The sequence below is a fragment of the Symphalangus syndactylus genome, chromosome 11 (genome assembly GCF_028878055.3).
Source record: "Symphalangus syndactylus isolate Jambi chromosome 11, NHGRI_mSymSyn1-v2.1_pri, whole genome shotgun sequence".
NCBI classification, from domain to species: domain Eukaryota; kingdom Metazoa; phylum Chordata; class Mammalia; order Primates; family Hylobatidae; genus Symphalangus; species Symphalangus syndactylus.
In genome coordinates this window covers 17,766,689-17,789,274 of record NC_072433.2, presented here as the reverse complement: position 1 = coordinate 17,789,274, position 22,586 = coordinate 17,766,689, and the positions used below count along the sequence as shown (strand labels likewise).

Below are 22,586 nucleotides of genomic sequence, written 5' to 3'. Positions count from 1 at the left end.
TGTGATTTCTGTTCTTTTACATTTGCTGAGGAGTGTTTTACTTCCAATTATGTGGTCAATTTTAGAATAAGTGTGATGTGGTGCTGAGAAGAATGTATATTCTGTTGATTTGGGGTGGAGAGTTCTGTAGATGTCTATTAGGTCCACTTGGTCCAGAGCTGAGTTCAAGTCCTGGATATCCTTGTTAATTTTCTGTCTTGTTGATCTGTCTGATATTGACCGTGGGGTGTTAAATTCTCCCATTATTATTGTGTGGGAGTCTAAGTCTCTTTGTAGGTCTCTAAGAACTTGCTTTAAGAATCTGGGTGGCTCTGTGTTGGGTGCATATATATTTAGGATAGTTAGCTCTTCTTGTTGAATTGATCCCTTTACCATTATGTAACGGCCTTCTTGTCTCTTTTGATCTTTGTTAGTTTAAAGTCTGTTTTATCAGAGACCAGGATTTCAACCCCTGCTTTTTTTTTTTTTTGCTTTCCATTTGCTTGGTAGATCTTCCTCCATCCCTTTATTTTGAGCCTATATTTGTCTTTGCATGTGAGATGGGTCTCCTGAATACAGCACACTGATGGGTCTTGATTCTTTACCCAATTTGCCAGTCTGTGTCTTTTAACTGGGGCATTTAGCCCATTTACATTTAAGGTTAATATTATTATGTGTGAATTTGATCCTGTCATTATGATGCTAGCTGGTTATTTTGCCTGTTAATTGATGCAGTTTCTTCATAGCATCGATGGTCTTTACAATTTGGCATGTTTTTGCAGTGGCTGGTACCAGTTCTTCCTTTCCATGTTTAGTGCTTCCTTCAGGAGCTCTTGTAAGTCAGGCCTGAGTGACAAAATCTCTCAGCATTTGCTTGTCTGTAAAGGATTTTATTTCTCCTTCACTTACAAAGCTTAGTTTGGCTGGATATGAAATTCTGAGTTGAAAATTCTTTTCTTTAAGAATGTTGAATATTGGCCCCCACTCTCTTCTGGCTTGTAGGGTTTCTGCCAAGAGATCCACTGTTAGTCTGATGGGCTTCCCTTTGTAGGTAACCCGATCTTTCTCTCTGGCTGCCCTTAACATTTTTTCCTTCATTTCAACCTTGGTGAATCTGACAATTATGTGTCTTGGGGTTGCTCTTCTCAAGGGGTATCTTTGTGGTGTTCTCTGTATTTCCAAATTTGAATGTTGGCCTGCCTTGCTAGGTTGGGGAAGTTTTCCTGGATAATATCCTGAAGAGTGTTTTCTAACTGGTTCCATTCTCCCTGTCATTTTCAGGTACACCAATCAAATGTAGATTTGGTCTTTTCACATAGTCCCATATTTCTTGGAGGCTTTGTTCATTTCTTTTCACTCTTTTTTCTCTAATCTTGTCTTCTCACTTTATCTCATTAATTTGATCTTCAATCGCTGATATCCTTTCTTCCACTTGATCAAATCAGCTACTGAAGCTTGTGTATGCTTCATGAAGTTCTCGTACTGTGGTTTTCAGCTCCATCAGGTCATTTAAGCTCCTCTCTATACTTGTTATTCTAGTTAGCCATTCGTCTAACCTTTTTTCAAGGTTTTTAGCTTCCTTGTGATGGGTTAGAACGTGCTCCTTTAGCTCAGAGAAGTTTGTTATTACCGCCCTTCTGAAGCCTACTTCTGTCAACTTGTCAAACTCATTCTCCGTCCAGTTTTGTTCCCTTGCTGGTGAGGAGTTGTGTTCCTTTGGAGGAGAAGAGGCATTCTGGTTTTTGGAATTTTCAGCCTTTCTGCTCTGGTTTCTCCCCATCTTTATGGTTTTATCTACCTTTGGTCTTTGATGTTGGTGACCTATGGATGTGGTTTGATATGGATGTCCTTTTGTTGATGTCAATGCTATTCCTTTCTGTTTGTTAGTTTTCCTTCTAACAGAGAGGCCCCTCAGCTGCAGGTCTGTTGGAGTTTGCTGGAGGTCCACTCCAAACCCTACTTGCCTGGGTATCACCAGCAGAGGCTGCAGAACAGCAATTAATGCTGCCTGATCCTTCCTCTGGAAGTTTTGTCCCAGAGGGGCACCTGCCTGTATGAAGTGTCTGAAGGCCCCTACTGGGAGGTGTCACCCAGTCAGGCTACACAGGGGTCAGGGACCCACTTGAGGAGGCAGTCTGTCTGATATCGGAGCTCAGACGCCATGCTGGCAGAACCACTGCTCTCTTCAGAGCTGTCAGGCAGGGACGTTTAAGTCTGCAGAAGCTGTCTGCTGCCTTTTATTCAGATATGCCCTGCCTCTGGAGGTGGAATCCAGAGAGGCAGTAGTCCTTGCTGAGCCGCGATGAGCTCTGCCCAGTTAGAGTTTCCCTGCCACTTTGTTTACTCTGTGAGCATAGAACCACCTACTCAAGCCTCAGAAATGGTGGACGCCCCTCCCCCCACCAAGCTCCAGTGTCCCAGGTCGATCTCAGACTACTGCACTAGCAGCAAGCAAGGCTCCATGGGCATGGGACCTGCCAAGCCAGGCACGGGAGAGAATCTCCTGGTCTGACAGTTGCGAAGACCATGGGGAAAGCACAGTATTTGGGTAGGAGTGTAATGTTCCTCCAGGTACAGTCACTCATGGCTTCCCTTGGCTAGGAAAGGGAAATCCCTGACCCCTTGCACTTCCTGGGTGAGGCGACGCCCCTCCCTGCTTCGGCTTGCCCTCTGTGGGCTGCACCCACCGTCCAACCAGTCCCAGTGAGATGAACCAGGTACCTCAGTTGGAAATGCAGAAATCACCCATCTTCTGCGTCAATCTTGCTGGGAGCTGTAGACCAGAGATATTCCTATGCAGCCTTCTTGGTGTTTTCTCACCATTTCCTCCTTTCTTAAAACAAGTTATCCAGCCAGGCACGGTGGCTCAAGCCTGTAATCCTAGCACTTTGGGAGGCCGAGGTGGGCGGATCACGAGGTCAGGAGTTCAAGACCATCCTGGCCAACATAGTGAAACCCTGTCTCTACTAAAAATCTAAAAAAATTAGCAGGGCATGGTGGCAGGCGCCTGTAGTCCCAGCTACTCCGGAAGCTGAGGCAGGAGAATGGTGTGAACCCGGGAGGCAGAGCTTGCAGTGAGCCGAGATGGTGCCATTGCACTCCAGCCTGGGGGACAGAGCCAGACTCTGTCTCAAAAAACAAACAAACAAACAAACAAGTTATCCATTTGTAAGCTGCTAGTTTCTTTGGGGGCATTGTCTCCATAAACTTTTCATAAAGCCAAGCCTGTAATCCCAGCACTTTGGGAGGCTGTTGCAGTAGGATTGCTTGAGCCCAGGAATTTGAGACTAGCTTTACCAACACTGCGAGACCTTGTTTCTATATTAAAATTTTTTTTAAAAGTTTTAAAAATTGGGAAAAAAAAGAACTTTTCATAAAGCATCAATGCTTTCACCATTCTTCCACGAAAGCTTCATCATGAATTTGATGCTTGTTCTTGCTTCAATTTTAGCAGAATTCAGATTGTTTTGATAGAGGCTCTTTTCCAACTGATGTATTATCCCTCCTAATGCCTCAAACTAGACCCTATTCAGACATGTTATAACAAGTTAGTGTGAGTTTATTTTGGTGCAAAAAAAAGTTAAAGCCATGCACAGTTTTTTCATAATATGCATTTCCATGAACTTTTTGAAGACCCCTCATACAAAATAATATGCAAGCCATTAGAGCTGCCTCTACCTAGGGAAAAGATAATATGCATGCAATACATTGTTGGGCCTATAACATTACAAATGTAGTATGTGTAATATATTTGCCAATGACATCAAAAAGGAAGTGAGAGGGAGCAAAACTACATTGAGTTTAGAGAAATTACTATAAAGAAAAAGTAATAATGGTTTGTAACATTATTAGATGTAATATGTACAACAAATATACCACACAAAGATGGAAAAGGGAATAGAATGACATAAGAATAACTTTTCTATACCTGTATCACTGGAATTAAACTAATAAAAATAGGAACTTATCAGTTGATTCTGATAAGGTGTAAACCTTAGAGCAACCACTAAAAAGGAAAAAAGGAACAACCCTCAAAAATATAGTAAAGGACAGGTGCAGTGGCTCACACCTGTAATCCCAGCATTTTGGGAGGCCAAGGCAGGAGAATCACTTGAGGCCAGGAGTTCGAGACCAGCCTGGCCAATATGGTGAAACTCCATCTCTGCTAAAAAAAAAAAATACAAAAATTAGCCAGGCTTGGTGGCACACACCTGAAATCTCAGCTACTCAGGAGGCTGAGGCAGGAGAATCACTTGAACCCAGGAGGCAGAGGTTTCAGTGAGCCAAGATTGCCCTGCTGCACTCCAGCCTGGGTGACAGAGCGAGACTCTGTCTCAAAACACACACACACAAACACACACACACACACATACACACAAAGATAGTAAAAAAAAATTATTAAAGAAATTAAAATAATTAGGAAATAATCATTTAATGCAAAATAATGCAGCAAAAGAGGAACAAGAAAACAACGTGAGACAAACACAAAAAACTAAAATGGCAGATGTAATTACAACTATGTCAATAATAACATTAAATGTGGGCAGGCACGGTGGCTCACACCTGTAATCCCAGAGCTTTGGTAGGCCTAGGTGGGTGGATCACTTGAGGTCAGGAATTTGAGACCAGCCTGGCCAACATGGTGAAACACCATCTCTACTAAAAATACAAAAATTAGCCGGGCATGGTGGTGGATGCCTGTAATCCCAGCTGCTCAGGAGGCTGAGGAAGGAAGAACTGCTTGAACCCGGAGGCAGAAGTTGTAGTGAGCCAAGATCGTGCCACCGCACTCCAGCCTGGGTGACAGAGTGAGACTCTGTCTCACAAAAAATAAATAAATAAAAAATAATAATAATGGCATTAAACGTTAACAGATTAACCAATCCAGCAAAAGGCAGAGACTGTCAGCCTGGAGGGGGAAAAAAAAAAACCTCATGATCTAACTATATGTTGTTTAGGCAAGATATACTTTATATTCAATATAGAAACATTATAAGTAAAGGTTGTGAAAAAGATATATTATGCAAATAACAATCACAAGAAAACTAAAAAGACTGCCCTAATATAAGACAAAATAGACTTTTAACAAAAAAAATGCTACTAGAGATGAAGAGGGAAATTTCATAATGATAAAGGGGGAAATTTATCAGAAAACTATAATAATGATAAGCATGTCTAAACCAATTAGAAAATCAAGAAGAGAAAATATGAACAACATGATAAACAAATTAGACCTAATATCTTTAGAACACTTTACAGAACAACAATAGAATATACATTTATATATTGTTCTCAAGTCACATGGAACATTCTCCAGGATAGCCCATGTGCTGGACCATAAATAAACCTCAGTAAATTTAAAAGGGCAGAAATTACACAAAGTATATTCTCTTATTACAATGGAATAAAATAGATATTAATTGCAGGAAAAATTTTGGAAATTTACAAATATATGGATATTAAACTACATTCAATGAAATAACCAATGGGTACAAGGTGAAATCAAAAGGGAAATCAGAAAATACTTTGAGGCTGGGCACAGTAGCTCATGCCTTTAATCTCAAAACTATGGGAAGCAGAGGTAGGAGGATCACTTGAGTACAGGAGTTTGAGACCAGCCTGGGTAACACAGTGAGACCTCGTCTCTGCAAAAAAATGAACAAAATTAGCCAAGCATGAGGGCACACACCTGTAGTCTCAGCCACTCGGGAGGCTGAGGTGGGAGGATCACTTAAGCTGGGGAAGTCAAGGCTGCAGTGATCCGAGATCACACCGCTGCATTCCAGCCTGAGCAACAGAGCAAGATCCTGTCTCAAAAAAAAAAAAAGAAAAAGAAAATCCTTTAAGACTAATGAAAATGAAGACACAACATACCAGCATTTGTGGGATGCAGTAAAGCAGAGAGGGAAATGTATAGCTGTAATGCCTATATGAAGAAAGATATTAAATCAGTAACCTAACCTTCCACCTTAAGACACTGGAAAAAGAAGGGCAAACTAAACCAAGCAAACAAAAAGAAGGAAATATTTAAAAAGCAAAAGTTCATTAAATAGAGAATAAGAAAACAGAGAAAATCAATGAAACCAAAAGCTATTTTTTTGTAAATCAACAAAATTGAAAAACATTTAGTTAGAATGACCAATAACAAAAGAGAGAAAACTCAAATTATTAGAATCAGAAATGAAAGAGGTGACATTACTACTGACTTTACAGAAATTAAAAGGATTATAAAGGAATAAATAATTGTTTGCCAACAGATTAGATAACTTAGATTAAATCAATAGTTTCCCAGAAAAACACAAACTACTGAAACCGGCTCAATAAAAAATAGACAATCTCAGTAAACTTTTAACAAGTGAAAAGACTGAATTCATGATTTTTTTAAAAAAACTACCTGCAAAGAAAAGCCCAGGCCTAGATGATGTCACTACTGAATTCTAACATTCAAAGAAGAATTAATACCAAGTCTTCACAAACTCTTTCAAAAAACAGAAGGAACACATCCCATCTCATTTTTTTTTTTTTTTTTTTTGAGACGGAGTCTCGCTCTGTTGCCCAGGCTGGAGTGCAGTGGTGTGATCTCGGCTCACTGCAAGCTCTGCCTCCCGGGTTCACGCCATTCTCCTGCCTCAGCCTCTCCGAGTAGCTGGGACTACAGGCGCTCGCCACCACGCCCGGCTAATTGTTTGTATTTTTAGTAGAGACAGGGTTTCACTGTGGTCTCGATCTCCTGACCTCGTGATCCGCCCGCCTCGGCCTCCCAAAGTGCTGGGATTACAAGCGTGAGCCATCGCGCCTGGCCCCATCTCATTTTTTAAAACCAGTATTTCCCTGATACACAAACCAGTAAAAAAGAAAACTACAAATATCTTTTATGAATGTGAACACAAAATTCTCAACAAAATACTAGCAAACTGAATCCAGCATCATATAAAAGGAATTATGCACTGTCACCAACTGGGATTTATTCCAGGAACACAAGATTGGTTCAATATCCAAAAACCAATAAATGTAATATATCAATAGAATAAAAACCCAAAAAAATTCTCATTTTGATCATTTCAATAGACAAAGAAAAAACATTTGGTAAAATCCAACACCACTTCATGATAAAAGCACTCAACAAACTAAGAATAAAAGGAAACTTCCCCAACCTGATAAAAAGCATCTATGAAAAATCCACATTTAATATCATACTTAGACTGAATGATTTCTCGATAAGATTAGGAACAAGACAAGGATGTCAGCTTTTGCCACTTCTATTCAATATTGTACTGCAGATTCTAGTCAGCACAATTAGACAGGAAAAAGAAATAAAAGGCATCCAGACCAGCAAAAAAGGTAAAACTATATCTATTCACAGATGACATGACCTTCTATGTAGAAAATCCTAAGGAATCCACTAAACAACTATGAGAACCAATAAACAAGTTCAGCAAGGTTGCATGATAATGATATGAGTTAAGAATAAATTATTTAGGCAGGCAGTGAGGGTATGGGATCCTCAGTAAGGTTTTCCTTTTAATGAAAAGCAGCCCCAAATCATTTTCTTTTCTAACAAAAAGCAGCCTGTAAAATTGTGCTGCAGACACAGACACACAAGCTGGAAGCTTGCACAGGTGAATGCCAGCAGTTGTGCCAATAGGAAAAGGCTACCTGAGACTAAGCATGTTCAAAATGGTGGCTCCATCTTCCCTTCTCTTTGCCAAACCACATGTACACTAAGAAGACAATATGGCCCCAGCCAGGCAAAGATCCAATTTGCATAATAAGATTAGAGTGGGGCAACCAGCCTTCCCCTTGCGGTATGTAACTGTCACTCCTGGTCAAACCAATCTGTGGGCCCTACGTAAATCAGACACCATCTCCTCAAGCCTGCCTATAAAATCTAATGCAGTCTGCTGTGGGCCAGATTTTCCTTTAGGAGGCCCCTCTTTCTCACCAGGAAGAGAGCTGTTCTCCTTTCTCTTTCTTTTGCCTATCAAACCTCTGCTCCTAAACTCACTCCTCGTGCATGTCCGTGTCCTTCACCTCCTTGGCATGAGATGACGAACCCTGGGTAGTTACCCCAGACAATAACACCACTTCAATATGAACTCGATATACAAAAATAAGTTGTATTTTTATGCCCGTGCAATGAACAATTTGAAATGAAATTAAGAAAACTCCATTCATGATAGCATCAAAAAGAATAAGATACTTAAGAATAAATTTTACAAAACAAGTGCAAAATGTATGCTTTGAAAACTACAAAACATTGTTGAAAAAATTACAGAAGACCTAGATAAATGGCAAAATATTCTAAATTCACAGATTAGAGTAAGAGTTAACATTTTTAAGACAGCAATAACCTCCAAACTAATCCACAGATACAATGTAATCCATATCAGAATCTCAGATGTCTTTTTTGCAAAAATTGAGAAGCTGATCTTAAAATTCATATGGAATTGGAAGGGACCTAGAATAGCCAAAACAATCTTGGAAAAGTAAATAAAGTAGAAAGACTCACACTTCCTGATTTCAAACTTACTACAAAGCAATAGTCATTAAGACAGTGTGTCGGCTGCGTGCGGTGTCTCCTGCCCATAATCCCAACGCTTTGGGAGTCCAAGGCAGGCAGATTGCTTGAGCCCAGCCATTCAAGACCAGCCAGGGCAACGTGGTGAACTCCTGTCTCTACAAAAAATTTAAAAATTAGCCAGGCTTGGTGGTGCACCCCTGTAGTCCCAACCACTCAGGAGGCTGAGGTGGGAGGATTGTTTGAGTCAGGAAGGTGAGGTTGCTGTGGGCCGAGATCATGCCACTGCACTCCAGCCTGGGCAAGGGAGTGAGATCTTGTAAAAAAAATAAAATAAAATAAAATAAAAGGAAAAGAAAAGGAAAGAAAGTACGTTGCTGGAAAAAGGACAGCCTTACAGATCAATGGAACAGAATTGAGATTCTAGAAATAAGCCCTCATGAAACCACCTTTGCAAAATTACGACTGAGACAGTGAAGGAGATCTAACTTAATTGACTCCATCTCGCTTCTAACCTCCAAGCTGTCCTTGTTCATTCCTGGGCGTAGGCTGGACTAACTTCGGGAGAAACGTCGTTTACAGTTTATAGTTTAAGACAAAGACAGTAACAACCCTTTCCCAAAGCAGACTTCCTTCTTGCCTGGGGACCAGATTGCCTTTGTAGGACTAACATTAGCCACAAGATTAGAAATTATGGTTTAGAAGTCATGCAGCTGAAGGCTACAAGATTCTGACCTTCCATAAACTGCTCCTAAGATCAGTGCTTGAGATATTTTGCAAACCCTGCACTTGATGGATCAGCTGGCACCACCCAGATTGCTAAACTGGCTCATCTGATCTCATGGCCGCCCCCGACCCAGGAACTGATTCAGTGCAAGAAGACAGCTTCCACTTCCTGTGATTTCAAACCTGACCAATCAGAACTCCCAGCTCACTGGCCTCCCTCTACCCACCAAGTTGTCCTTAAAAACTCTCCTCCTTGAATGCCCAAGGAGACTGATTTGAGTAATAATAAAACTCCAGTCTCCTGCACAGCCGGCTCTGCATGAGTTATTCTATCTCTATTGCAATTCCCATCTTGATGAATCGGCTCTGTCTAGGCAGCAGGCAAGGTGAACCCCTTGAGCAGTCACACTTACATCTATAGTCAACTGAATTTCAAAAAGGGCCCAACACCATAATGGGGAAAGAACAATATTTTCAACAAATGGTGCTGGGACAACAACTGGATAGCCAAATGCAAAAGAACGCACTTGGACTCTTACCTTATAGCATATACAAAAATTAACTCAAATGGATCAGACTTAAATGTAAGAGCTAAAGTCATAACTCTCAGAAGAAAATGTAACTGTAAATCTTCATAACCCTGGATTTGGCAAACAATTTTGAAATATGACACCAAAAGCGTAGGCAACAAAAGAAACAGATAAATTGGACTTCTCAAAATTAAAAACATTTGAAAATCAAAAGACAGAAACAAGAAAGTGAAGACACAACCCATAAAATGGAAGAACATACTTGTAAATCACATATCTGATAAGGAATTTGTATCTAGGATATGCAGAAAATTCTTACAACTCAATAATAAAAAGGCAACTCATTTTTTTTTTTTGAGACAGAGTCTCGCTCTGTCGCCCAGGCTGGAGTGCAGTGGCGCAGTCTGGGCTCACTGCAAGCTCCGCCTCCCGGGTTCACGCCATTCCCCTGCCTCAGCCTCTCCGAGTAGCTGGGACTACAGGCGCCCGCCACCATGCCCGGCTAATTTTTTTGTATTTTTAGTAGAGACGAGGTCTCCTGACCTCGTGATCCGCCCGCCTCGGCCTCCCAAAGTGCTGGGATTACAAGCGTGAGCCACCGCGCCTGGCCAACAACTCATTTTAAAAATAGGCAAAGGATCTGAACAGACATTTCTCCAAGGACAATATACAAATGGCCAATAAGCACACACACACACACAAAAAGACATTCAACCTCATTAGACATTAGGGAAATGTGAATCATACCCACAATGAGATACCACTTCACACCCATTAGAGTAGCTAGAATAAAAAAGTCAGGCTTCAGCGTGGTGGCTCACACCTATCATCCTAACACTTTGGGAGGCTGAGGCGGGAGGATCGCTTAAGCCCAGGAATTCAAAATCAGCCTAGTCAACATAGCGAGACCCTGTCTCTACAAAATAAAAAAGCCAGCCATAGGCTGGGTGCAGTGGTTCGCATCTGTAATCTCAGCACTTTGGGAGGCGGAGGCAGGTCAATCACGAGGCCAGGAGTTCGAGACCAGCCTGACCAACATGGTGAAACCCCATCACTTCAAAAATACAAAAAAAATTAGCTGGGTGTGGTGCCATGCGCCTGTAGTCCCAGCTACTCAGGAGGCTGAGGCAGGAGTATTGCTTGAACCCAGGAGGCGGATGTTGCAGTGAGCCGAGATCATGCCACTGCACTCCAGCCTGGGCGACAGAGAGAGACTCTGTCTCAAAAAAAATAAAATAAATAAAAATCTATAAAGATAGAGAAGAGAGTAGTGATTGCTTAGGGTTAGGGAGGGAGTTCAGAGGTGTAGGGGTGTCATAGATAAAGGGTATGGGGTTTTTACTGAGGTGATGAAAATTGACTGTGGTGATGGTTGTACATATCTGTGAATACACTAAAAACCACTGAAATGTACTTCAAATGGATGAATCGTATTATATAAAAATATATCAATAATGCTGTTTTTAAAAAAGACATAATATGGCTGATACCAGGTCTGGGGCAAAAACATGTAAAAAATGAGCCTGGATTGCTATCTTGTCAGTCAGGTCACAAGGAAAGTATCACAGACTACACACTAGGTCCTGTTAAAAGGACCTGGGAAGCCACCTTGAAAAGGCACCTTTCACTCGTGTCCGTGTGAAGAGACCACCAAACACGTTTTGTGTGAGGAACAAGGCTATTTCACCTGGGTGCAGGCGGGCTGAGTCCAAAAAGAGAGTCAGCGAAGGGAGACGGTAGTGGGGCTGTTTTATACGATTTGGGTAGGTAGTGGAAAATTACAGTCAAAGGGGGTTGTTCTCTGGCGGGCAGGGGCGGGGGACACAAGGTGCTCAGTGGGAGAGCTTTTGAGCCAGGATGAGCCAGGAGAAGGAATTTCACAAGGTAATGTCATCAGTTAAGGCAGGAACAGGCCATTTTCATTTCTTTTGTGATTCTTCAATTACTTCAGGCCATCTGGATGTATACGTGCAGGTCACAGGGGATATGAGTGCTTAGGTTGGGCTCAGAGGCCTGACAGCACCCATTGATTTTGAACTTCAATAATAATAACAATTGTGTCCAGGCTTAGACTATGATACCCGAAAGTATGGTGCTTTGGCATGATACCTACTTTGAACTGAAGGAGATTAGAGGGGCCTCAGAAACAAAATCTCTCTGACCTTCTCCTGCTCTCCTTTCTCCCCCAAGCTGTATCACAGAAACCAGGATTCCTCTTCTGCCTGCCCACCTCCAGAGCGATTAGAATTCCTCTTCCCCAAAGCAAGCCATAAAACATAGAATGGTCACTCTCTGATCCACCTCCCTTAAAAGTAAGTCATAAAACCTTCATTCCAGAGAGGTCCTGCCCATACCTGGAAGGAAGGAATGCAAAACAGAGAGGCCAAGAAGAATCTGAACAAACAGGCCTTGCTGGGTTTATTACCATTAGATCATACACCTTTTGCCCAATCATGTTTCTCTACACCTATCCACTCCTTTCAGCAAACAGCATAAAATCAGACAGTGTTCTCCCCAGGTCTTTGGGTTTTCATTTATGAAGGCTTCTATGTCACATAGAACTTTGTTAAATTTGTCATGCTTTTCTCTTGTTAAACTATATTTTGTTATAAGGGTATTGGCTGTGACTCTTGTTACAGGTAGGGAAAAGGTATTACCTTTTTTTTTTTTGAGACGGAGTTTTGCTCTTGTTGCCCAGGCTGGGGTGCTGTGGCGTGATCTCGGCTCACCGCAACCTCCGCCTCCTGGGTTCAAGCGATTTTCCTGCCTCAGTCTCTCGAGTAGCTGAGATTACAGGCATGCACCACCATAACCGGCTATTTTTGTATTTTTAGTAGAGATGGGGTTTCTCCATGTTGGTCAGGCTGGTCTTGAACTCCTGACCTCAGGTGATCCGCCCACCTCAGCCTCCCAAAGTGCTGGGATTACAGGCATGAGCCACCGTGCCCAGCCGGGAAAAGGTATTATCTTTTTGCCCCGATAATTGCAATGCATTGAGACCCATTAAATATGTTTAAGTCCATGAGTTCATAATGATATTTCTAAAAAAATTAATTAGTTGCTTTTGGAGGTCACCTGTTGGGAGACAATTCATCTTTAAAATTGATAAATAAATCAAGCATTTACTCAGTTTCTCTATATGAACTATACCATTAGGTAACCAAATAAGGGGAAATGTCCATTTATAAAAGTATTCTAGTAATAAATTAAAAAGAGATGATAAAGTTAAACCTCCATAGTAATGAAATATGATAATACTAGGGTAAACAGAAACTGGGTGAGGACTATGGGGAAACTCTCTATACTATCTTTGCAACTTTTCTGTAAATCTAAAATTATCCCAAAATAAAGTTTACTTAAAAAAAAAAGGCTAGGATGGCTATTAAACAAAAGAACATAATAGTAAGTGCTAGCAAAGACATGGAGACACTGAAACCCTCACACTCAGCTAGTGGGAATGTAAAATGGTACAAACACTTTGGAAAACAGTCTGGCAGTTCTTCAAAGACTAAACATAGAGTTACCATATGACCCACAATTCTAACTCCTAAGTATATACCCAAAAGAAATGAAAACATATGTCCATACAAAAACAAGTACACGAACACTCATAGCAGCATTACCTATAATAGCTAAAAAGTAAAAATAACCCAAATGTCCATCAGTTGATGAATGGGTAAATAAAAAGAGCTCTATCCATTCAGTGGAATATTATTCAGCCATAAAGTGCTGGCTGGGCACGGTGGCTTATGCGTGTAATCCCAGCATTTTGAGAGGCCGAGGCGAGCAGATCGCTTGAGGTCGGGAGTTCAAGACCAAATGGCAAAACCCCATCTCTGCTAAAAAAAAAAAAAAAAATGAAGTACTAATACATGCTATGTTAAGAGAAAAAAGCTAGTCCCAAAGGACCATATATTATATAATTGTACTTATATGAAATGTCCAGAATAGGCAAATCCATAGTGAATGAAAGCAGATAGGAGTTTGTCTAGGCCTGGAAGGGTTGGGAGGAAATGGAGAGTTACAATGGGTACAGGGTTTCGTTTTGGGGTGATAAATATGTTCTAAAATTGACTATGGTTATGGTTGTACAACTCTGAATATACTGTAAACCACTTAATTGTACATTTTAAATGGGTGACTTGTATGATATATGAATCATATCTCAAAAAAGGCTAGATTAAACTAAATGGATGCACATTTGGGTGATAAAACTATCTTTAAAATGCAAGAAAATGGCCAGGCCTGGTGGCTCACACCTGTAATCCCAGCACTTTGGGAGGCTGAGGCAAGAGGACTGCTTGAGGGCAGGAGTTCGAGACCAGCCTGGGCAACATAGTAAGACCTGTCTCTATTATTTTTAAAAATGCAAGGAAATGGTTACAATAAAAATCAGTATCATGGTTGCTTTGTAGGGAAGGGAGCATGTTACAACTGCAGGCACACAAAGGGTTTTCTGGGGTGGTGGGCAAAATCCTATTTTTTGATCAGGTGGTGGAGCTATCCATTTGTTATGTGAGATATTCTGTGTCTGTGTTTTCTTTTACAATAAAAAAGTTTTCAAAATGGACTCACTAGTGAATTTGTTTCAAACACAATGTGAAGTCTCCTAGAATCCAACCTTACTGTGGGCCAGGCACCAAGTTTGGTTATGCAGAATACAAGAGATTATGCCTATCCTCAAGGAACTTAACTTTTCATGGGAGGTTAAAAAAAAAGAGCTAGAGAAAGAACTAGCCCATGTTAAATATTAACTGACACAAAATTTACAGATAATGTACTAAAAGATGTAGAATAGGATTGGGGAGCTTAGGGAGTATATCAGAAAAGGAATTTAAGCTACATCATTAAAAGAGGGTAAAACTGAGACAGAGAGATCTTATGCAGGCTACATTATGTCCAGAGGCAAAAAAGAAATGAAGAAAAAATTTTTGAGGACTTTGAGTAAGAGTAGATAATATTTATTGAGCATATATCAAATCATTTAATCCTCACCACAAATCTATGAAGTGAGTCCTATTATTATTTCCATTTTATAGATGAAGTAATTGAGGTACAGAGATAGTCTGTACAAGGTACCAACAGTAGGTACAGTTGAAAAGGTACCTGGGGGAATGGATTGTGAATCCAGACCACCTAGGTTAGAATCCTGGTTCAGTTCTGCTATTAAGCAGCTATGTGACTTCAGGCAAATTACTTTACCTCTGTGTCTTAGTGTTCTACTGTTTAAAATGAGAATGCTAATAGTAGCAACTTCATCATAGGGTTGTTGTAAGGATTAAATTATTTGATGTATATAAAGCATTTAGAACAGTTTCTGGCAGAAAATAAGTACTCATTAATATTACATATTATTATAATAACACAATAATAATTTCTAGGAAAAGCACAAGAGAATTATCCTCCTCCATGTAGTCTATTAAATAGGTATTAAATTACATACTTTTATCTCTTTATGCTCAAGATTATTTATATTTTAGGCTGCTGTTTTATGTTAGACTGAGATCATGCTACTTTTGAAGGAATTCTCCTGTTTCAGCCTCCCGAGTAGCTGGGACTACAGGCGCACGCCACCACGCCTGGCTAAATTTTGCACCTAAAATAGTACAATTTAAAATTATTTGCCAGTCTTCACAAAGAGGGTACCATTTTTCCAGGAAAAGGGAAACTCGGCAGTTCCTACTGCAACACTAGCAGAGTAAGGTAGATGATTTCAAATCTTTGCAGAACGTAGAGGTTAAAGATAAACAGAAGAGGGAACTCTGCCGAGGGCATGGCACAGCTTAAAGCAAATATAGATACACTCTGAGGGATGCCTGCATAGGTCTTCTGGAGCTGTGTCCATTCAACCCGTGAGAGCTGAGTGAGCGTAGCAGTAGCAGTAGCCAGCAATGCAGGTACCTAAAGGATCTGTTCCGTTACCTTTAAAGGTATCCCTCTTCTTAGCCCCAACCTAGATGCAGAGGGCAGAATGTGTCAGTACTAGGGGTGACAGATACACAAGCATATACTAAGGGATAAAAGAGATACCTAGGAGGCTAGGCGCAGTGACTCATGCCTGTAATCCTAGCACTTTGGGAGGCGGAGGTAGGTAGATCACCTGAGGTCAGGAGTTCGAAACCAGCCTGACCAATATTGTGAAACCCCGTCTCTACTAAAAATACAAAAATTAGCCAGGAGTGGTGGTGTGCACCTGTAGTCCCAGCTACTTGGGAGGCCGAAACAGGAGAATTGCTTGAACCTGGGAGGTGGAGGTTGTAGTGAGCTGAGATTGCACCACTGCGCTCCAGCCTGGGTGACAGAGCAACACTCCGTCTCAAAAAAACAAACAAAAAGAGAGATACCTAGGAAAGGCTGACAGGATCCCAAAATATACATACTTTCCATAAGAAGTATCTTTTAATACTAATTCTGGAGCTCTATACCAGCGTGTGGCCACATAGTCCGTATAAATGTCCCCAGGAGCTGCTAGTGTTCGTGCAAAACCAAAATCACAGAGCTTAGTAATTCCTGACTGGGATACTAAAATATTCTCAGGTTTTATATCTCGATGAATGATCTAAAAAACAAATAGAATACAAAATACATTAAAATGAGATTTCATTATCCAGAATCTCTCAAAAATTATACTGAGAAAATCTAGCTAATTAAGATAGTAAAGCTATTTCCTTACCACATGCAAAGGATTAATTACACAATGCAAATATAGTTATATGTTTTCAATTCTTGCCCCATCCATCACCTCAAAATAAAATGAAGCTAAGAAAAAAGACATAATACTAAAAAGGCAAATAACATTCCTGTAAGAAAAACCAAAAGAACTTAATGAGGCTGGGAGTGGTGGCTCATGTATGTAAACCTAGTACTTTGGGAGGCCAAGGCAGGAGGATCACTTGAGGCCAGGAGTTTGAGACCAGCCTGGGTAACAGAGTGAACCCTGTCTCTAAAAAAGAAAAAAAAGAAAAAAAGAAAGAAAAGAAAAAAGAAAGAAAAATAACTTATTGAAATTTTACTTTCCTTTAACCCTATGTCTCACTCCAGTTCCTGCTCTTTCATGTCCTTCACAGCTAAACCTCTTGAGACATTATCTGTACTCATAGTCTTCACTTTCTGACCCAGTCACTCAAGATAATGTAACCTTCTCTTTTGTTCCTACATTGCATTAAACTTCTCTAGCCAAAGTCATCTACATTTTTCTTACATCCAATAGCCACCTCTCCACCCACATCGTACTTGATTTTGTAGCATAAAAAAAATGCCAACTATTCCTCCATTCCTGGTTTCTGGGACCTAAAATGTTCCCAATCTCCTCCTATCTACCTGGAAGCTCCTCTTTCTCTGTCTGTTCCTAAAACATAGGATCCTTGTCTTAGGCTTTCCTCTCTTCATATGTATCAAGTTTCCTGGTCAATCTCACGTACTCTCTTTTTTGGGGGGTGGGGGCGCACTTTTGTCACTTGGTTATAGGGACAACACTCTTGGGCTTCTCCCCACCTACTGGCTGCTCCATCTTAATCTGATCAACTCTTTTTAAGAAATTATTTTTTAAAGAGATAGGGTCTTGCTCCATTGCCCAGACCAGAGTGCAAAGGCACAATCAAAGCTCACTGCAGCCTCAAACTCCTGGGCTCAAGCAAGGAGGCTACCACCTGAGACAATCCTACCACCTCAAACTCCTGAGTAGCTAGAACTACAAGCACATGCCTGTAGTCCTACAGCCTACAGTATTAGGACTACTGGCTAATTAAAAATTTTTTTTTGTAGAGACAGGGTCTGGTTATGCTGCCCAGGTTGATCATGAGTGCTGGGCTCAAGTGATCTTCCCACCTCAGCCTTCCAATGCGCTAGGATTATAGGTGTGAGCCACCACACCCGGCCTAAATTATTTTTTAACATTGTTAATTTTAATCGATAAATTAAAATTGTATATATTTTGTACATGTTGTTTTAAAATATGTATACACTGTAAAATTAGCTAAATCAAGCTAATTAACATTACCTCACACACTTTTTTTTGTGGTGAGAACACTTAAATTCTACTCTCAGCAATTTTCAAGAATACAATCATTGTTATTAAGTAGTTACCATTTTGTATAATAGATCTCTTGAACTTATTCCTTCTTTCTAACTGAATTTTCCTATCCCTTGACCAACATCTCCCCAACAACCCCCACTCTAGCCCCTGGTAACTACCATTCTACGCTCTACTTCTATGAGTTGCACTTTTATAGATTCTGTATGTAAGTGAGATCATGTGGTATTTGTCCTCTGTGTGACTTATTTCACTTACCATAATGTCCTCCAGGTTTATCCACATCATCACAAATGACAGGATTTCCTTCTATTTCTATGGCTGAATAGTGCTCCATTGTGTATACATACTGCATTTTCTTTATGCATTCATCCTTAATGGACACTTAGGTTGATTTTTTTTTTTTTTTTTTTTTTTTTTGAGACAGAGTTTTGCTCTGTCGCCCAGGCTAGAGTGCAGTGGCACGATCTTGGCTCACTGCAACCTCTGACTCCTAGATTCAAGCAATTCTCCTGCCTCAGCCTCTTGAGTAGCTGGGATTACAGGGACACGCCACCACACCCGGCTAATTTTTGTATTTTTAGTGGAGATGGGGTTTCACCAGGTTGTCCAGGCTGGTCTCAAACTCCTGACCTCAAGTGATTCACCTGCCTCAGCCTCCCAAAATGCTGGGATTACATGTGTGAGCCACTGCACCCAGCATACTTTGTCCATTATTTATTTATTTATTTATTTCTAAAGACACATGGTTTTGCCATGTTGCCTGGCTGGCCTTGAACTCCTGGACTCAAGCTATCCTCCCACCTTGGCCTCCCAAAGTGCTGGGATTGCAGGCATCAGCCACTGTACCTGGTCCTTTGCCCAATTTTTAATCAGGTTATTTGTTTTCTTACTACTGATTTATTTGAGTTCCTTATATATTCTAGATATTAACCTCTTATTAGATGTATGGTTTGCAAGTATTTTCTCTAATTCTGTGGGTTCTCTCTTCTCTCTATTGTTTCCTTGGATATGCAGAAGTTTTTTTGTTTAATGTAATCCCATTTGTCTATGTTTGCTTCTGTTGCCTGTGCTTTTGGGTTCATATCCAAAAAATCATTGCCCAGATCCAATGTCATAGAACTTTTCCCATGTTTTTTTCTAGTAGTTTTACAGTTTCAGATCTTACAATTAAATCTTTAATTTATTTTTAGTTGATTTTTGTATATGATTCATCTATTCTTATAGCTTTAGTAACTGTCCATATACTACTGATAATTTCAACATTTCTATGTCTAACAGATATTTCTCCTGGTTTCCACAAGAAGTGAAAGTCCACAATAAATCCCACGAAACTAAGTACAGGCCCTTTAAATTCAGCAAATCTAAAACTAAACGCATCTTCTTCTCCCCCAAACCTACTCAACAATCTTCTATCCCAGTGAATGGAACCACCACTTACTCCATAACGCAGGCCAGAAACCAAGGGCATTTTTCTCCCTCCCCACACTCCCTTAACCTATCAACTGCTCTTCCTAGTTCAGGTCTCCTCAGCTGTCTGACAAAATTAATACACAAGTCTATCAACTGGTCTTCCTGAATTCACATTCGTGTTCTCCGATTCAGTCTCCACAATGAAGTTATAGTACTATTTTAAAATCAGATGTGTGATCGTGTCACTTCTTTTTTTTTTTTTTTTGAGACAGAGTCTCGCTTTGTCACCAGGCTGGAGGGCAGTAGCGTGATCTCGGCTCACTGCAACCTCCAGCTCCCGGGTTCAAGCTATTCTCCTGCCTCAGTCTCCTGAGTAGCCAGGACTACAGGACTACAGACACGCACCACCATGCCCAGCAAATTTTTGTATTTTTAGTAGAGATGGGGTTTCACCATGTTGGCCAGGATGGTCTCAATCTCTTGACCTTGTGATCTGCCACCTTGGCCTCCCAAAGTGCTGGGATTACAGGCGTGAGCCACTGTGCCTAGCTTGATCATGTCACTTCTTTGCTTCAAGGATTCCTCATCCTGCAGGATAAATTTTAAACTCCCTAAAATGGCTTATAAGGCCTTGTGAGATTCGGCCCCTACTTATCCTATTAACCTCCTTTCCCTAGCCTATAGAATATTAGTTTCCCGATTTGCCAGGGTTTGTCTAATCTCTATGCATTTGTTGATGCTGCTCCAACTGCCTGGCCAAGCCAGCTATTTCCTCAGGACTCAGCTTATATGTTAGCCTTAGATGCTCCTTCTATATGTTCACATCAATCTGCATTCCCCCTTCCTAGCATCTGTCATGCAGTACTGTTAATTGTCTGTTTACTTGTCTGAAACCCCCACTAAACCATAAGCTCCGTGAGGGCAATATGCACATCTGTCTTGTTCAATTAATATCCCATGCTCAGTACAGTGCCTAGAACAAAGAAGGTATTTAAAAATTTTATCAAATGAATTATAGAAGCACATACTCATCACCTGTAAAGTATCACAGCACAAGTAGAAATGTCTCAGTGACAGAAATCTGGGATCTTTCCTTGTTTATACAACTTACTACCATAAATCTTTGAGACTGGCTCTTGTTTTGACTCAGTCTCCCTCCATTAATAGCCAAAAAATTAATTTAGGGTAAGCCTTTCTAATTGAGCCACTTTAAAGTTGTCATCTGTCAAAATATATAAATCCTTTTTAACTACCACAATTTTAATTGAGGGCCTACTATATGCCAGGCACTATTCCAAGACCTAAGGATATAATGTGAAAAAAAATAGACATTAAAAAGCACATTAAGATACCGCTTCAGGGGCTGGGTGCGGTGGCTCATGCCTGTAATCCTAGCACTTTGGAAGGCCAAGGCAGCTGGATCATGAGGTCAGGAGATTGAGACCATCCTGGCTAACATGGTGAAACCCCGTCTCTACTAAAAATACAAAAATTAGCCACACATGGTGGCATGTGCCTGTAGTCCCAGCTACTCAGGAGGCTGAGGCAGGAGAATCACTTAAACCCGGGAGGCGGAGGTTGCAGTGAGCTGAGATCGTGCCACCGCACTCCAGCCTGGCGACAGAGCGAGACTCCGTCTCAAAAAAAAAAAAAAAAAAAAAAAAGATACCACTTCAGGCTGGGCATGATAGCTCATGCCTATTTTCCTAGCACTTTGGAAAACGGAGGCAGGAGGATCACTTGAGCTCAGGAGTTTGAGACAAGCCTGGGCAACATGGTGAGACCTTGGCACTACTAAAAAAAAAAAAAAAAAATTAGCCCAGCATGATGGCGTGCACCTGTAGTCCCAGCTACTCAGGAGATGGAGGTGGGAGGATGGCTTCAGCCCAGAAGGTCAGGGTGCCAGTGAGCCAGGATTATGCCACTGCACTCCAGCCTGGGCAACAGAGTGAGACTCTATCTCAAAAAAAAAAAAAAAAAGATATCATTTCACACACTCTGCCCACTACACACCCACTGACCTCCTCCTCAGTGTTCTAAACATGGGGCAGGAAGATCTACAGATCCACCCACTTAATACCCTGACAGTCTCACTTTTTTTTTTTTTTTGAGATAGTTTCTTGCTGTGTCACCCAGGCTAGAGTGCAGTGGTGTGATCATGGCTCACTGCAGCTTTGACCTCTGGGTTCAAGCAATCCTCCCACCTCACCCTCCAGAATAGCTGGGACCACAGGCATGAGCCACCACACACCCAGAACATTTAAAAAATTTTTTTGTAGAGACGAAGTCTCACTATGTTGCTCAGGCGGGTCTCAAACTCCTGGGCTCAAGCAATCCTCCTGCCTCGGCCTCCCAAAGTGCTGGGTAGATTACAGGCATGAACCACCTAACCTGGCTCATTCTCTCTTTTTAGAAACTAACATCATGACTACATTTAGAATTTTCTTATTCTTGAAAACCAAGCACTCTCTGAGTTCCAACATTTAAAATTCTGTGTTTTGATGACATCCTCTTTGGTCTTCCATCATCATATTGAGACCTCCAACAAAAACAATTCTCTCCATTTGTTTAAGTCTTCTTTAATATTTCTCATCAATGTTTAGTAGTTTTCAGTGCATAGGTCTTGTATATCTTTTGTCAGATTTTCCTCAATATTCCTAAAATATTTTATATTCTTTGGTGCTACTATAAGTGGTATTTTTAAATTGAGATTGTTTGTCATTAATATATGAAAATACAATTGACTTTGGTATTGATCTTGTATCCCACAACTTTCATAAACTTATTAGTTCTATTAACTTTGTTGTACATTCCATAGGATTTTTTATATAGATGATTATGTCATCTGTGATTAAAGACAGTTTACTCCTCAAGGAAAAAAAAAAGGTATCACTTCATACCCACTAGAATAACTACAATAAGAAAGATAATAACAAATGTTGGAAAGGATGTGAAAAAAAAAAAAAGAAAGAAACCCATTGCTGGTGGGGATTTAAAATGATACAGCCACGGCCGGGCGCAGTGGCTCACGCCTGTAATCCCAGCACTTTGGGAGGCCGAGGCAGGCAGATCACGAGGTCAGGAGATCGAGACCATCCTGGCTAACGCAGAGAAACCCCATCTCTACTAAAAATACAAAAAATTAGCCGGATGTGGTGGCAGGCACCTGTAGTCCCAGCTACTCGGGAGGCTGAGGCAGGAGAATGGCGTGAACCCGGGAGGCAGAGCTTGCAGTGAGCCAAGATCGCGCCACTGCACTCCAGTCTGGGCGACGGAGCAAGACTCCGTCTCAAAAAAAATAAAAAAATAAAATAAAATAAAATGATACAGCCACTGTGGAAAAAAGTTTGGCAGTTTCCTTTAAAAAAACATAACTAACCCTAACCAT

The 22,586-nt window shown here is 40.8% G+C and overlaps 1 protein-coding gene across 1 annotated transcript in view; it reads right to left on the bottom strand.

Annotated features, from left to right (window-relative positions):
• Positions 1–22,586, bottom strand: part of CDKL3 (cyclin dependent kinase like 3) — a 145,388-nt gene that overhangs the window by 108,695 nt on the left and 14,107 nt on the right. Inside the window, 1 exon segment of the mRNA XM_063611651.1 lies at positions 16,134–16,312. Coding sequence (XP_063467721.1) covers positions 16,134–16,312 — 179 coding nt within the window.